Source organism: Takifugu flavidus, chromosome 1, assembly GCF_003711565.1.
Source record: "Takifugu flavidus isolate HTHZ2018 chromosome 1, ASM371156v2, whole genome shotgun sequence".
NCBI lineage: Eukaryota > Metazoa > Chordata > Actinopteri > Tetraodontiformes > Tetraodontidae > Takifugu > Takifugu flavidus.
The window spans coordinates 18,120,318-18,137,024 of NC_079520.1; the positions used below are offsets into that span (position 1 = coordinate 18,120,318).

At 43.4% G+C, this 16,707-nt stretch overlaps 1 protein-coding gene across 4 annotated transcripts in view; it reads left to right on the forward strand.

Moving 5' to 3' along the window:
* bahcc1b (BAH domain and coiled-coil containing 1b) overlaps positions 1 to 14,879 on the forward strand; it is a 51,129-nt gene extending 36,250 nt beyond the window's left edge. For 3 of the 4 annotated variants that reach the window (XM_057034513.1, XM_057034523.1, XM_057034504.1), the window contains exons 12-29: positions 750 to 916; positions 1,243 to 1,379; positions 1,568 to 1,675; positions 3,898 to 3,976; positions 4,068 to 4,254; positions 4,343 to 4,504; positions 5,203 to 5,343; positions 5,684 to 5,934; positions 6,513 to 6,578; positions 7,275 to 7,452; positions 7,662 to 7,779; positions 7,990 to 8,065; positions 8,153 to 8,261; positions 8,377 to 8,490; positions 8,570 to 8,704; positions 9,734 to 11,145; positions 11,799 to 12,035; positions 12,347 to 14,879. In XM_057034513.1, the coding sequence (XP_056890493.1) occupies positions 750 to 916; positions 1,243 to 1,379; positions 1,568 to 1,675; positions 3,898 to 3,976; positions 4,068 to 4,254; positions 4,343 to 4,504; positions 5,203 to 5,343; positions 5,684 to 5,934; positions 6,513 to 6,578; positions 7,275 to 7,452; positions 7,662 to 7,779; positions 7,990 to 8,065; positions 8,153 to 8,261; positions 8,377 to 8,490; positions 8,570 to 8,704; positions 9,734 to 11,145; positions 11,799 to 12,035; positions 12,347 to 12,556 (3,887 nt within the window). In that variant the 3' untranslated portion in view covers positions 12,557 to 14,879. The remainder of the gene's footprint in view (positions 1 to 749; positions 917 to 1,242; positions 1,380 to 1,567; positions 1,676 to 3,897; positions 3,977 to 4,067; positions 4,255 to 4,342; positions 4,505 to 5,202; positions 5,344 to 5,683; positions 5,935 to 6,512; positions 6,579 to 7,274; positions 7,453 to 7,661; positions 7,780 to 7,989; positions 8,066 to 8,152; positions 8,262 to 8,376; positions 8,491 to 8,569; positions 8,705 to 9,733; positions 11,146 to 11,798; positions 12,036 to 12,346) is intronic. The other variant, XM_057034530.1, reaches the window with a different exon arrangement.
* The last annotated feature ends 1,828 nt before the right edge of the window (positions 14,880 to 16,707 follow it).

Genomic DNA, 16,707 nt, shown 5'->3' on the forward strand with positions numbered 1-16,707 from the left:
GGTCTGACAGATGAGATGGCATTGACCTCTGCAAGTCAGGACAGGACAAAGCTGCATCTCTCAGCTGCTTCACTCTGTCTCTCTGCGAGGAGCTGCCTGTCATTCTTACAAGCACTCGCTCTTACACTTCTCTGCCGTTTACTGCACTCACACAAACTCACTTACTCACACACACACACACACACAAATTGGATTCTGTCCATGTCCATAATGTGGAGCTGGAGGAGAATAAATAGATAGCTCAATAAACACTTTGCCTCTTATTGCTTCTCCTCCCCTTTACTCCCCATTGTGTCCCTCCCTTCTTCTCACCATGTTGCACTCCTCCTCCCTACTTCTCATTCTTCTGCGCTCCCCCACACACGCGTGCAGTTTGCTTATGTCTGCGCAGCTCAGCAAAAATCCTCTGGGTATTTGTGTGTGTTGAGAGTTGTGCACGTTGCGGTGTGTCTATGTGTGCGTGGACCAGCTAATGAATATTCTGTTTCATCTGCTGGTGCAGTGACAATGACAGAGTTAATGGCAGTGACAGATGTAGAGTGTGTTTGTGTTTTGTGTGTATGATTAAGCGGCGACACCGGTATACATCAAATAAACTGCAGCGCTAATATCATAAATATTACCACTTTTCAAGGCAACGTTTCATTGCTCCAGATATAAATCTGTTCTGCACACAGCATGCTTTATACTGCCATATCGGCCGCCGTGTGATGTATCAATCTGAGGCAAAGTGATCTGTCTCACTGCAGGTAAAGACATGCTGACCTTTGACCTCCGCAGTCTGGCAACACTGGCGGCTGCCCGGGCCCTGGAAATTGGGGGAGGGCCAGAGGGAGTAGAAGCTGGTCATGAGTGTCCAATCAGGAGGAGACTAAACCTGCGCAGGAAGTGCAGCTGGACACCTCGCCACGAGCCGGTGAGATTTTACTGCAAGGAAAGACACGTGTGTGTCTGTTAGAGTAGCTGACATTAACTGGTTAAATGGTTATGCTTTTACTCCAAATGAGTCCAGTAGCATTTTATTTGTCAAATCCTCTGCAATTGAACTTACACTACCTCAGTCATGCAAAACAATTATAGGTTCAGTTCTAGACATAGAAATGATTCCGATGTGCTTAAAGAGCTTTAGAGAAACACTTGAGGATAATATTCTGAGTGAAGATATCCAAATATTACCTCAATAAAATGCAGCTGTGATTTATAATGACAAAACTTATTTGGGACTGCATGTGTGTGTGTCAGGTGTGCCCAGTGAAGGGCTCCATGGAGACTATGGGCGGGGAGGAGCTGGCCATGCGTGTCCAGCTGGCCGATCTACAGCGCCGCTACAAAGAAAAACAAAGGGAACTGGCCAAACTACAGAGGAAACACGATCACCAGTGAGCACACACACATGCACACACACACACACACACACACACGCATAAACAGATTACATTGAGACATGCATTTCTACATTCACAATTCTGCTATCATGCCTCACATAGTGACCTATAGTCTATATTCTTTCACCCATTCCTTCTGCTGCAGCACTCCATATTCCTCTCTCTTATCTCCTTCTCTGCAGGAAAGAGGAGACATCGCGTAGCCCAGCCCGTCGGGGACCAGGCCGCCCCCGCAAGCGTAAGTCCACCCCTGGCCCTGCTGCTGCTGTGGACGGCTCCAAAAAACTCAGGTCAGTCCTCTGACATTATATCCGTGTAATCAGTGTGATTGGCAAAGCCCGACTCGGTCTTCCTGATTTCTGTTTATGTTTTAAGTCAAAGGCACGGCTGATTTTCAAGAAGTTTGCTGAATTGATTCAAAGGTTCTGTAGCTGATGATTTGCTTGATTGAGCCCTGGAAGAAGTTACAAACAAAAAACATGTACATACAGCACACACACACACACTCACACACACACGCACGCACGCACACACACACACGCACGCATGCACACAGACACAAGCGCTGAATAGCGAGCTGGATGTGATTTAAAATAAGAGAATGTAAAAGAAATTAACTAATTAATCATCATTTATCACCTTTAATCATGTTTATCACTTGCATTGATTATATCCTGATTCCTCATGAACCCTGAGCATATATTAATACAGCTGGACAAAGTCCTGATGTGCAGTTATTATAATGATAAATGACTGGGTGCCACCCACAACTGCAGCCGTACAAAACCGTTATTTAACAACTTGCACACTTTCATATAGACACACAGTCCTGTACAATTTGGAAACACACACAGACACACATGCTCGGTACTCACTGCTGGCAACTATGCGAAATATTTGTTGAGATGCTGTTCTGATACTCTTAGTTTGTAGACCTCACTCTGATAAAATGATAACCGAACCCTGAGTTTTGTTCAAGGTTGCTGCGATTAGAAAATAAAAGCGACGCCATACACACACGTTCATGCACAAAGATTTTAGTAGCGCTGGAGCTTGGCTACAGCAACATTTCCGCTGCCATTAATAATAGTTGCGTCATTGGTTTAAGCTAAGTGACAGAGGAAATGAAAGAAGACACCCCAGACAGTTCTAAATCTGCCAGGTCATGTGTCTAAATTGAAGCCTTGGTTCCTAAAGTTAACAGTATTTACTTGTGTGTAGGTGTTTCCTTCATCCCAATATTGCCCATTTTTAAATAAAGATGCAAAAAAGGAGACCCTTTTCCCCCAATATGCTATTTTCAGTCTTTTTTCATACTTTATTTTAATTTGAAAAGAAAGCTTTATAGATAGATTCAAAGCCTTGTTTTTTCAGCTGTACTCTACTGGCCAGTTGATGTTTTGACTGTGAGGTGGTGGCTTTCACCAAAATCCTGGGGTGCCACTACGGATGTGGAAGATGTAGAAGAGAAGTGGGTTTTCAACTGGATTGAGCACCAGGCACTTTAAATTCACAGTCCAATTCATTATTCATATTTATCGATATTGAGTCAGGAATTAATAAAGACTTCCCTGAACTGTGAATGCGCCATATTCTCAGGTGTACAGACGCTATGAGCACACCCACTTTATAAATGATGAGGACATGACATGAGCGGAAGTTTAAAGTCATGATGCCTGTGGAGTATTTTATTAGTACTATTACTATTATTAGTATTATATTTAGTATTATTATTTTTTTACTTTATTTAAAAAGGGACAGTGTGCAGCACATATAAATGTCACCATTTGATTCACCGTACCAGAGTATGGCTTATAGCTTATTCGCTTCTGCAGTCCCATTTGGAGGGTGGGATTGCAGCAGATGGATGTGGTCTGGGCAGAAAGAACAGCTTTCTCTTTTTCTTGATTTTTAGATGGATGTTTTCCTTCCCTCTCCACTTTTCCTCATCTCTTCTCTCTTCTCCTGGGAGGGGAGATGCTGAGAGCCAAAAGCTTCCCTCTGTGGGGATATAGCATTCACCTGCCTCAGACACCAGCTGCTCTCAGAGTCAGTGTGCTGGTTGCCTGTGGTGGGAGAAAGCCTGCATACAATGAAGGAATGACAGTGAGAGGGAGGGAAGAGAGTGAGGGAGGGAGGAGTAGTATTCAATAGAGGTTAGTGTTTATCGATCAAGCCCTGAAGCTTCGGTCAACGGACAGACCCCCGTGGGACTGCTTCATCTCTGCCTCTGTCTCTTTCCCCTCAACTCCCCCCCCCCCCTCCTCCCCCCGTCTCTTCTTTACTTGCTTCCAAACCAAATGATTCTTCCCCTTTCATGTGGCTGGTATTCACCCCTGAATATTTCTGTTTGCCGTCACACTACCTCGTCTTTTACCTCGTCAAAGTTTTGAGGCAGAAGAAGTGAGACAATGAATAAATATGAAAGTGAAGGGAGGTGAAGCTTTGGATATCATCAAAGATTTTTAATGAGATTGGTTTTAAGAAATGTTTCGCGTTTGCTGTCTTCCAGGGGTGGTCTGAATTTAATGGAGGAAAAAGCCACCAAGAAAATGTCGCGTCACAGTTTTACCAACCTCAATGCTGCCCAGGTTGGTTCACGTCTGGCTTATGTGGTCGGTCATGTTTCAAGGGGTGGAAATAAGTATGTCATTAACCAGTTGTTTTGCTCACGATCTACAGATGAAAGGTCACTGTAGGCACAGAGGTCGGCCCAGTGCTCTCAGCTCCAGACTGGCCAAGCGTGTCACTCACCTGAAGCAGAAGGTCGCAGCCCAGCGTGGTGCCACCACTGCAAGCTTGCTGCACAGCAGGGGGAGCCTCAGCAGGGAAGAGGACTCTAAGAGTGACTGCAGGAATGAAAGAAAAGGTAGGTCATCAAGGAGTAACTAAAGACATGTGCTTGTATAGTAGGACCCCAAAATCAAAACCATCCTCTCGTGCTGTTAATCCATCAGAGCTGCAGCAGGACTGGTCAGCTGGTCAGAATGTGAAGGCGAAAAGGGGTCGGAAGCCCAAACTGATGAACAGCAAGGAGAGATTACACCATAAGGATGGACGTTCATTTGAGAAACAGGCAGTTGTAGAAGAGAGGAGTGGCAGTGAGAGTTCAGAACACGGTGAGGTTTTCCCTGTATGCAATCAGCATATGATGACATAATGTGTGCTGGTGTGTGTGTGTATGCATGCACGCGGGCGTTAAGCATCCAAGAGTGAGCTATCTGCCGTCATCGGAGGTCTCCTTTCACTTTTCGGCTTGCCTGTCAAACTGTTAAAACTGTAAACAGCTCGCCACAGGCATGTTACACAGCCACCGTTGCTCGAAGAGCCATACAGTAACGTGAACCCACTCTGGCCCCTGATTAGAATGTAGCACCTTGGCTCTCTTCGCAACCTAATGAAAATGCCATCAGTGGGATCAGAAGTGAAGGGAAAATGACGGCACATCGTCTGATGTTTAAATGATCTCAAGGGAGAAGGATTCCGTCTGTCATGAGAATCAGAAATGCATCAAATGCTGACAGACCACCATCGGCAATATACGGCTGCCAATTACAATCTTTGGTGTCAATATTCACTCTGATGCAGGTTAGGAAGAGATATTTACAACTGCACATGAGGTGAGACCAATAATCCAATCTGTCACACATCTCACACAGAGGTATATAAACTCCATGCCTGTGCACTGAGTAGCAGTTTGTAACGGAATATTGAAAGCATGCTGTCGATACACCTCAACATGTGAGAAAGTGGCTTTACTTAACAGCGGCTCACTGGAAGCTTTCGGACTTATTCTGTCGATGTTGTGATTCCACAGAGGAGGAGGACAACGGCAGCTGCGAAAGCGAAGATGGAGCCAGAGAGATTAAGATTAGCTCATCATCTAAAGATGCTGCTGCTGGGATCATGGCTTCGCTACCTCAGTCCTCCAAGACTCAAGCAAACCAGAGAGTCAGGAGTAAGAGTCCAGGTCCTTCACTTACGCTGCCTTGGTGTACAGTAAATATGCAAGGATGATACAGAAGAAAATCTGGCTTTAAGTCACTTTTCATCTTTGGTGGACAAGAACAGCTTGAGTTAAAATGATCTGTGAAGAAAATTTAAATTAATGAAAAGCAAAATTTGATCATGTTTGGAAAGTTAGCATCACGTGACCACCAAAACCAGAAAAACAGACATCATTATACATAATATTCTGAAATTAAAGAACATCATATTATCAAGATCATCATAAGAACATCATAATCATATTTTTGAGATTTATCTGCCAGTTCTAATTTCTCTTACGTTCTTTTTAGCCTCTGGCATAGGGAGCATGTCCAGTACAGATCTGATAAGAGCACCCAGAAGACCCAGCCTTTCCAACGCAGAAAGGGAACATACAGAATACCGAGGGAGTGCAAAAGCGTGTCCGGCCACCTGGAGTGTGACGTCACTGGGCAGCAGTTTTGGGGATGGTCAGCGGATCCATGCAACACCGACAGACGCCAACAGATTCAGCAAAAGATTCGGGAGGACGAATTCAACAGCACAGACAATTCTGGGAAAAGTGAGAAATATGTGCAGATTCACACACTTCTACTGGCAACATACCTGACTATTGTTACAAAAAACATCAACAAAATCTGCAACACTGGAAGTTTGAAAAGAAATACACCTTTCATAGTAGGAACATTCTTTGTTCCCTTTATTTTTAACTTGTTGGTAAGAAATGTGTGTGGGAGAAAAGGCCACAATTTAATACAACATATGCTTCTGAAGGTTTTCAAGAGTGCTGTAAAATATACATAAGTATATTTAAAATACATTCCATTTGAAGTGTACTTTAATATAAGTGGATTATTATCTAATTCTTTCAAATCCGCTGTTACAATGACTGAAAAAGGGATCTTTCTGGAGGTTTTGATCATTCAAACAGAATATTTAAGGAAACTGAGAAGGGAAATTCTCAGTTTTCTAAAGGCATTGAGTAAAGATTATACAATCAGTATTCTCAATAAATCACTGTAGTCTTGCTGTAGAAAACAGCGTGACAACGAGTTTTTGATCAGCTAGAGACTGGAAATATAATGGAGAGGAGAGGTGACTCAGAGAATATCACTCCCTTTGGTCTTCTGTTTCATGTAGGTACAGAAAAGGCTGAGAGCAAGAAAAAGCAAAGAGGAATTTCTTAAAGACTCCTTCTTTGTTGAGGTGAGACCCACCTCTCTTGGAAGTTTCAAAATCCTTCTGACTACTCAGTCTCCTTTAGGGGACAGTGCTCAGCAAATATTAGTTACTCTGTCATACCGATCAGTTCCTCTGAATGGAATTTGTTTCCACGGCCACCTGCCACCTATCAGCTCTCTGATGTGCTGCAGACATCCACATTCAGTTTAATGAAAAGGGCCCCAAGGATGATTTGGTCATGCTGAGGGAATGTCCAAAAAACATAACTCAGAAGTACAAAGATAATGATTGCTGAAAACCCCCGGCACATCCATACATGCCTGCACACAAACATGTGCTACCAACACTCAGCTGAAATAATCACACAGGCCCTCTGGTGATGAAACCACTGTTAAAAAAAACCAACTCTGCCCCCTCTCTCTCTCTCTCTCTCTCTCTTTCATGCACACATGCACATACATACACACACATTGCCGTCTCTTCTTAGAAAAATTTTAACCCAAGCAAGAACCTGTTGGGCAAACCGACTTTCCTTCATCACTCATCCTTGGATATGCTAGCCTAAACTGGTCAGAAGATGGATCGGTCTACCCTCATACTTTAACTCAGAATGGTGCTGCTATCAGACTGAAACTAAAAATTTGTCAGACTCGTTTGGACAATAAATGAACCAACACACTGCTCCCTGCCTGCTGATGTGCGATTGTGTTTTCTCGTCAGGCCAAGGGCCACGCGGTGAGCCGCCTTCTGCAGAGCTTCGCAGTTGAGGACGACTTTCAACTGGAAGAGGAGTGCAGCTTCTCTGAGGGCGAGGAAGAGGAGGAGGAGGAAGAAGAGGAAGAGGCAAAGGAGACAATGTCAATCCATCTCCCACCGAACATGCCTTGCAGAATACCCGGTAGAAATAAGCAGTTATTTATGATTACAAACATGCTCATGTTAACAGCAATTCAGACCCTCTTCACACATGCACACACACACACCTCCTTTTCTGCCTCCTTCCCCCCATTTCACTTCACAAAGCAATTATTCAACACACTCACAAATTATGCATATCCTCCCCTTTATCTTCTCCATCCATCCTTCTGCCACGCCCTTCATTCGCAGCCTTGCCGAACTGTGTGTTGAGTAAAGAGATGTTGGTGGATGGACTAAAGATCCTGATCTCCAAGGAGGATGAACTGTTGTATGCTGCCTGTGTGCAAACTCTGGATCTGCCTGACATGTAAGGGTCCACATTTCACTTAATCTTAAAATTGTACATGCTGTTTTAGGTAAGAAGTGGGACGGCTCCTGGATAATAAAAAGAGCAGTAATCTCCTGCAAACCAATATAACTACTTTTAAATTTGCTTAAAAAAATGTACCAAATAAAAACGTAGTTGCTGTAACATTTTGGCTAACAAACTTATTGTGGTTTCAATTTGTTGATGCAGATTCAGCGTAGTCATTGAGGGAGAACGAGGAAACCGGCCTAGGATCTATTCATTGGAACAACTTCTCACAGAAGCTGTATGTTTCTGGCGATTCCTCTGTTCTGTGTAATTGTTGATTTGACTGTCTGAGATGTGTACAGATGAGCGGTGTGTGATTTTTCAGGTGTTAGATGTTCGACCCCAGAATGACGCTATCCTGACTACAGGGACCCGAGTGTGTGCCTACTGGAGTGAACGTTCTCGCTGCCTTTATCCAGGATACATCCAGCGTGGTGAGCATGGTGATTTCATGTCCGTTCTAATGAATTCCTTGTGGTTTTGATCAGGAGTCTCTGCACACTTGTAGACTGGGTGCAGCTTTACATCATGCATGTTGTACTTTATAAGGTCCAGGTGAAGAGGACAAGGAGGGTAATGTGATGGTGGAGTTTGATGATGGAGACAGAGGAAGAATTTCCCTCGCAAACATCAGGCTTCTGCCCCCAGGATATCAAATTCACTGTGAGTATCAAAGTAAAGCTAAAAATAAAACAAAACACAGGCTGAATGAGGAAATGACCGTTGACTAATCATCCTTTAGGTGCTGAGCCCTCTCCAGCACTGCTCTCACCTGGTCGCCGTGGCAGAAGAAGCTCAGCCCAAGAGAAGAGAGAGACATTCACAGACAAACCAACTACTGAAGATCCGTCAGGGAGACCACAAGAAAAGAGACCAGGTGAGATGTCCTCCACCACAATCTCTTCAGTTTAGTTTTGCTTGTGCATACATGCATGAACCTTTGATTTTTCTTTGTAGTTAATTACAGGGAAATCTATTAACTGCTATCTAATGAAATCCAGAACGATAAGATGGCGTTATCATATCCACAAACATCAATCAATCAATCAATCTTTATTTATATAGCGTCTGTTACAATCAACATTCTTTCTAGGCGCTTTCCAGAATCCCAGGGCCTGACCCCCAACAAGCAACAGTGGCAAGGAAAAACTCCCCTTTAACAGGAAGAAACCCTGAGTAGGACCAGGCTCATGTAGGGGGACCCTCCTGCTGATGGCAGGCTGGGTAGAGAGGGAGGAGAAGGGAGGGGACAGGTAGAAGAGAGACTAAGCATAGATCATAGAAATACATTAATAATACAAGCTGCTGGTATAAGAGTTGAGTGGGTCAGCAGGGTCAGGTACACCTATAAAGGCAGCTATACCTGTAGATGGATACAGGGGGGGGGGGGGGGGGGGCAGCAGAGAAACTACACGAGAAAAAACATCATCACAAGCTCTGCTTTGAAATATGTTGTTTGAGAAGTTCTGGTCTTTCTGCTAAATACATTTACGTAGACGCACATCCCTTCAGGCCGCGCTAAAGTTCTTTAGAGTAGGTTTCAGCTGCTGTTCCGCCTGTCAGCGGTGGTACTCAAACAGACATTACCTCAAATTAGTTCAACCTATTTTCCATGTAATTCTTGAAAAATGACTTAATGAAATGTTTTCATCTCGCTTTGGGTGTTTAAGCAAGAAATATAACTCATCACATGCACAGGAGGACAATAAAGGTCAAATAAGGGACAGGTTCAGCAGGTTTGTTGTGCTTTGATTAATGAATATGTCTCAACACACCGGGCTGGAGAAGATGGCAAAGATATTGGGTTTCTCCAAAGTGCTTAGGTCTATGAATAATCTCATTCTTTCTTTAAGACTTGTCAGTTCATTTTGAGTGTAACTCCTCTCTGTTACCTTCTCCTTTACAGTAGGCAGACCGAAGAAGATCCATTCAGTGCCTAAGACGACCAACATACCCCCATCAGTAACAAAACCTGTAACCAAATGCAACAACTCTATGATGAACTGGTCTGCACCCAGGAAGAGACCGCCTGTGGACTTCTTTCTCTTCAATGGGATGTCCCGTAAGACGGCGAGGAGAATACGAGAGCGGGACATGGGATTCTTTCATCGGCCTGCTTCCCACTCTCTTATACCCCAAATGCCTGTCAAAGGCATTTTTGGATCTCCTTTTGAAGGTGACTCATTCAGCAGCATTGCCCATGGCTATTCCACCTTTGGGAACTCTGCAGTCGCACGACCGGCTACTACAGTGACATCGATGGGGATCCGAGACTCCCTGTCCTCTCCTTGCTCTTCCGCTGTCCCTGCAGCAATGGCAGCTGGGTACAAGAGACCGCTGAGTGAGCGAGATAGGAAACAGTTTCTGGTGAAGCTTGACCATGAAGGGGTGACCTCACCTAAAACAAAGAATGGGAAGGCCTTACTTCGACTGGGAGGCAGTGGAGGAAGAGGAGGAAGGAATCTCATCTCTGCAGGAGCACCACTGCGATACATCCACCCTGCGCTGTTGGTGAAGGATGGCAAGAGAGGCAGAGCAGAAAGAGACACTACAGGATCCCGTTCTGAAGGTATTACTGGCCTACCTTTGCGAAAGGATCATTTATCAGCAGGTCTTGCAGGTGGGGAATACACTTTGGACTACCCAAGCGACTGTCCTAGCTCTTACTCTGAACTAGATGAGGATGATGAGGACAATGGGCAAGATCCTCAAGTGCGCCAAAGAAGTGCAGGAATCACGTCCCACCGTGGTGGTCGTTTTCTTTCCCGTCCCTCCGTCTGCTTCTCATCATCTTCCTCTTCTTCTTCCTCCTCCGGATCCATCTCCTCATCATCCCTTTGCTCATCCGAAAATGATTCTTCTTACTCCTCCGATGAAGAGTCCTCTTCTGTGCTCCTGCGACGTGCACTTCTCCAGCAGGACAAACATAAGCACAGGCAGAACATGGTACACGACCTGCTGAGCCCTGACCCGACTACTTCCAACTCCTCTTCCTCCAATTCAGCCCCAGCACGTAGCTTTGTGGCTAAAGCCAACACCGCTGTCTCAGGGCCAACAGCCGAGAGAGCAGAAGACAGAAAAGAATTCATGCCTAAAGGAGGTGTGGTAGCCAACAGTACTGCAGCTAAGCCCCAGGTGAAAAGGAAAGATGCTCTTCTAAATAACCAAAGCAGTCCTGTCAGCCAGCAGTCACAATGCGCCTCGAAGGATCATTCGATGGCGAAAAAACAGAGAATGTCGTCACCTGAGCCTCTGCCTAACATGTCTCCACTTCTGCCTGGACGACAGCTCTGGAAGTGGTCTGGAAACCCCACACAGGTAAAGTCGCACTTCATTCAGCTTCATTTCATCTCCGTGTTTATTGCTTCTAGTCACTTTTATCGTTGCATCGTTTTCAGTTACAAGTAATAAAACTGTACACCTGGATGTTTGATATTAAGTCCATGTTATACTCTGTTGTAGCTTGTTAACAGATTGTGAACAGATTTGTCCTAATATTGGATATTCCATGTCAGAATTATCCGTGCTATCAAGCAGTTGGCAAAAGGGGGATGGCGTACACGGTGTATCTAATCTTGGAATGTATTATCTTGATTAATGTTGTTATCCTAAGATAATGAAAAAGAACAGGTTGAGCAGCTGCTTCCACTGTCGACTTAAATTCAGTCGGTTGTTTTGTTTGCGAATGTCAGCATATCTGTCAACTGTCAAGTGTAGCTTAAACATACAATGGCAGAAAAATACAGGTGTGTCACCCAGATTCTGCTTGCAGCTATCCACCTCAGCTGCAGTATTTGGCTAAGATTGTCTTATTTCTGTGCCAACAGGAATATACTCCCATAGCTATTTTTTTTGTTGAGAGGCTCCATGTTGCTTACCAAAAAATATAGAAATCTCAGAAAATAAGCTTGAAAGAACAAACCTACCTCTTTCATAAACTGAGTGCTATTATATTTTCTCCCTCCCAACAGAGAAGAGGTCTAAAGGGAAAGGCCCGTAAGCTTTTCTACAAGGCCATTGTGCGAGGCAAGGAAACAGTGCGTGTCGGCGACTGTGCCGTCTTCCTCTCACCTGGCCGGCCACAGCTGCCCTACGTGGGCAGAGTGGAGAGCCTCTGGGAGTCATGGAGCTCCAGCATGGTGGTCCGGGTCAAGTGGTTCTACCACCCAGAGGAGACTCGCCTGGGGAAGCGACACCGTGATGGCAAGGTGAAGACTGACTGCATTCAGAATTTATGAAACAGGAAGGGTCACAATAATGCTGCATGCCTTTTTCTTAGCAAATTATTACCATGATGCACCTTTTATTCCCTCGTCCCATTTGATTTAAATGGTTGAGCTAACTCATAGTTCATGAACCTGTTTCTTGTTATTTGTAGCTCAGTTCATGCAATTAATCTCTGATATCAGCAACTGCTTTTGGTTAGAGTTTGATAATAAGTATACTGGTGAGAAATCATGTGACAAAGTAATTGTGGCAGTGACATCTTGAGAAGCAGAGCTCCTTTTTCTCCTTACAGTATGCCTTGTACCAGTCAAGTCATGAAGATGAGAATGACGTGCAGACCATCTCCCATCGCTGCCAGGTGGTCAGTAAGGCTGAGTATGATCACTTGGTGCATGAACGTAGGCCCGGGAACAACCTGAATGACCTGTTCTACCTAGCGGGAACCTATGAACCAACAACAGGACAGCTGATCAGTGTGGACGGCATGGCTATTGTCTCTTAGCACCATGCAGCAGCAGAAAACCAATCCATGTAGTGTCCCTAAACCCTGGAGTTGATTCTTGCCAGGACAGTCATTCAGAACAGAGCAGGGGGCAGATGAAAACCAAGACAAAGAGCCTCAGCTCTGCATATCAATCTGCCCCATGGAAGAGGAGGAGCTAGGCCACTGGATAAAGCCCAACAATACTGGCACTTAGAGGAGTCTGGGAAAAGTCAGAACCACATCAGATTTAACCTCTTTATCCAATGTGGACTGAGTCTCCTGCGTCAAGACTCCACAAGCCTTCAGTGTGGCTGAAATGGAGACGAGGCAAAAGGATCAGGAACAAAGGATTTCAGCACTTTGGAGTACAGTAGCTTAAATTTGGAAAGGTGGCAAACTTGGCTTTGAAATCAGGATAAACTATATGAGAAGGAAAGACTTACTGTAAACCACACTGGTTTTGAGGGTTTTTGTGTTCTTATACAGGTAATCTGACAATGACAATGTATTTGGGAGATCCCCAACAGGACCAAAAAAACACTGTACTTTGGACTTTGTATAAAGGTTTTAAATGTTTCTATGTGGATGCAGAGGTGAGTGTGCGCGCGCATGAGTGTGTGCGTGTGTGTGGCTATGATTACCCCCTTTTGGCATTTAATGAGCTATAAAGAAACAGTGTTTGAGCACATGGTCATGCACCCATGTGCTTATCAAGCAAACACAGTGTCATGATACATTAGTATCACTAATGCTCTGTATCAATATATCAATATTAATCAGTTTAGTACTTAACGTGCAGAAATATTTTTTTTCTTCCTGTAAAGCCATACACGCCAATACCTCTTTCTTGTATCAGGTGTAGAGATAGGTGTCTCATTGAATGGAGTATAGATGCTATGGTGATGAGTGCGTGTGTATATGCTTTGTACAGCATTTATGCATAATATAACATGTAAATAGTGCACATACAGTATATATGTCCTTTTTTGTTGTGTTCTTTTGCAGAGAAAATTATTTTATTTAGTTTTTTTTACAGTTTCGACGGAAGAGTTGAGGAGTTTCCGAGAGAGGGAGGAGGTTTGGTTAGTTTCCTTCTCCCCAGATGCACTGAACTGATTCGGGTTTTAGATTTGGCATCAAACTGTGCGAATGATGTGAAGATATTGTAGTTACAAGCCCTACTTTAGGCACACTGGGGAAATGTTGAAAGGAAGTTTGGGTTTTTCCAAAAAAGAAAAAAAAGCTCTTTTTAAACACGTGTCCATATTTCCCTTACTTCTCTCTGCTGAGCTCAGAAAGTGCATTTCCTGTTGGCCTTTTTTTTTTAAAGAAATACTGGAAAAGAAATGTTGTGCTGTTGGCTGATCCTGAAAGATTTAGTTCTTTGTTGTCTGTTTTTGCCTGTAAAACAATAAAAAGTGTAAATATTATCTGGCATCAAAAAGAAGCATACCAAAGCACCTGTGAGGTAATCATCCACCGCAGTAGATAAAAAATATTTAATGGAAAAAACAAATCAATCAACCTAAACCCGGGACCCCTGCAATCACCACGGTATTTTAAGTTCTTGTTGTCTGCTCATATTCATCCCTGTGTTGCTATGACAGCCTCCTGCAAAATGTTGCTGCAACATTGTCTGCACACTGGCCAGCTGATGCACTTGAGGTATCCATGGCAACCAGGATGACATCACGTGACTGTGAAGGACAATCAGAGCTAATCAATGGGACAATGTTGAGAGATGACAAAAAAAACTATACAGATCAAATCACAAATTATGCTTTTTGTCACTTTTATTCCTGCTTTGCCAAAAAAATCTTTATTTTAAACTCATGTTTAGCTTGTTTTCTTTGTTTACCATGGTCTTACTGTTTATGCAAGCCTGTGATGACTGTTGTTTGTGTACAGGGTGTACTGCGGGGAGAGAACATGAATGCCTTTGTCTTTTTTTATTACATTGACTAACTTTTCCACAACTGTTGCTGTTACACTGCAAAGCAAAAGCTTTAAATGGAATTTAATGTGAAACTCAATTTTAAAATATTACTTTTATGGGTCTTTAATTTTTTCTAAAAAAAAAAAAAAGAAGCTGTACTTTCTTCAAGAAACACTGGATTCAGCTGTAACCATTACATTTTCATAAGTGACATCATTGTGTATTTTTTTAGACCCACTGGAACCTGATTTGTATGGTTGGGATTGCCTACTAAACTATATTATGTAATTTCAGCCATTCTTTTGGAAATATGACTTACATGTTTCCTTCTGTACAAAGGAAAAAATATTTATCTTAATTTTATTGCCTTTTCTGTTTTATTAAAAAAGATTCTTCATAAGAAAACACGTGATTTAACTTATTTCCCTCTTTTGTGTGCTGGGTGTGAGATGCCTGAATACATCTTTGTGCTCATCAATGATGATTATTTGTCTGCCATAGGAAAATGGACCACAGAAAGAAGAGGAGTCGGGGGGAAATAAAAGGAAAAGAGGAAGCAGTTTGAAACTGTATCTGATTGGGAAGAATGGAGAATTGAAACTGTATCTAGTGGGGTTTGATAGAAGGCGACAGGCAGGATAGAGTCTCCAGGCTGCACAGGTGGGTCAGGTATTCAGAATATTAAAAACGGAACACGGCCATTAAGAGAACAAAGCAAGGATATCGGCTTCCAGACTGCAGGGGCTTCAGAACCTGACTTTTTGTTTGTGCAGCTCTCATGTACATGGTGTTTTATTCCTATATATAACACCAATACATCTCCATGCATGCTCTCATGGAGAGACGTGTGTGTGTGTGTGTGTGTTGTGTGTGTGTGTGTGTGTGTGTGTGTAATAGGAGGGCTGGGAAAAATGGCTGAGCTTATCCCCACAGGGAGTGAAGTTTTCAGGACAAAGTGTATGAAAGTCTGTTCCATTTTACTGACTTTTACCTGTGAAATATTCACACCTTTTATCGCACAGTAACAGGATCCTTTTATGACTCACCTATTGCAACATTGACATCTGAGGGATTTACCTTTGACCTCAAGTTGCAGTCTGGATGCCTCGTGGCAGCCTGCAAACAAGGAGCAAACATGGCTTTTTCTTCAACACCATTTAATACAGTTATCTTTTATTACTTTTCTATTAGATCTATTAGATGATTGCTCCCTGCTAGACTTGTCTATACAAGAAAAGTTGCCTTTCCTGAATGTCTTTGGTAATGTTCCTCGTCCATAACTTGAAATCACAAACACAGTCAACATCTTTGTCCAGCATCATGTTTTAATTTCAGCCCTTTGTGTTCTGAGGTTAGCTGTTTTGGTAAGTTAACATGTTTTTACAAAGATATGACACACTGCACTCACAAGTGTGACCATACACACACACACACGCACCCATTCTTCTCACTGTTGGTCTTTTACAGCCTCCTCATTGGCTCCTCAATCAACCAACACCCTCAAAACACATAGACATTAAGTGCAGTCTTTTACTGCTTATCAGTAGGTTTGCATTGGGCTTATCTGGCTGACATTGTTAAACTACTTTACCCAGAATGCTGTGGAAGATAGGGGCACAATGAAAGACTGGAGGTGGCCTCTGGGTTAATGAGCCAGTAAGGTTTTCACAGCATAAGAACAAACATGCTGCAAGCTGATTTGTGTGTGTGTGTGTGTGTGTGTGTCTGCATGTGTGTGTGCGTGTGTGTGAAGGGTCACGGTGTCAGAGCAAGGTGTGGCACTATTTTTATTTGTGTTTTTTGTTTTTCTTTGCAGCAACCAGCCAACTGAACCAACAGAACCACATCTGAGCTGTGCTGCCTGTCCAGAGTATGAGTAGAGAGAAAAATGGCAGAAAAGTGACAAAACGGATGACAAGTATCTACTGATGGCCTGAAACTGTCTCTGAAGGGGATGAATGACCATCAGCTGCAGGGATAAACGAGCACATTCAAATATGCTGTGTGTATGTATGAGCAAACACCAATCTTGTCAGGACCAACAGTCATCACGGGGACAAAACACTCACGGCAAAATCTGTTTGTGTTTTGTTGAATAAATGGACGTCAAAAGTGGAGAACAAGAAAAAAGAGAGAAAGAGAGAGGGAGTGTGTGTGCATTTGCATGTGTGTGTGTGTGTGTGTGTGTGTGTGTGTGTGTTAGACTATACTCAGGTCACTCAGAGTGGGACTA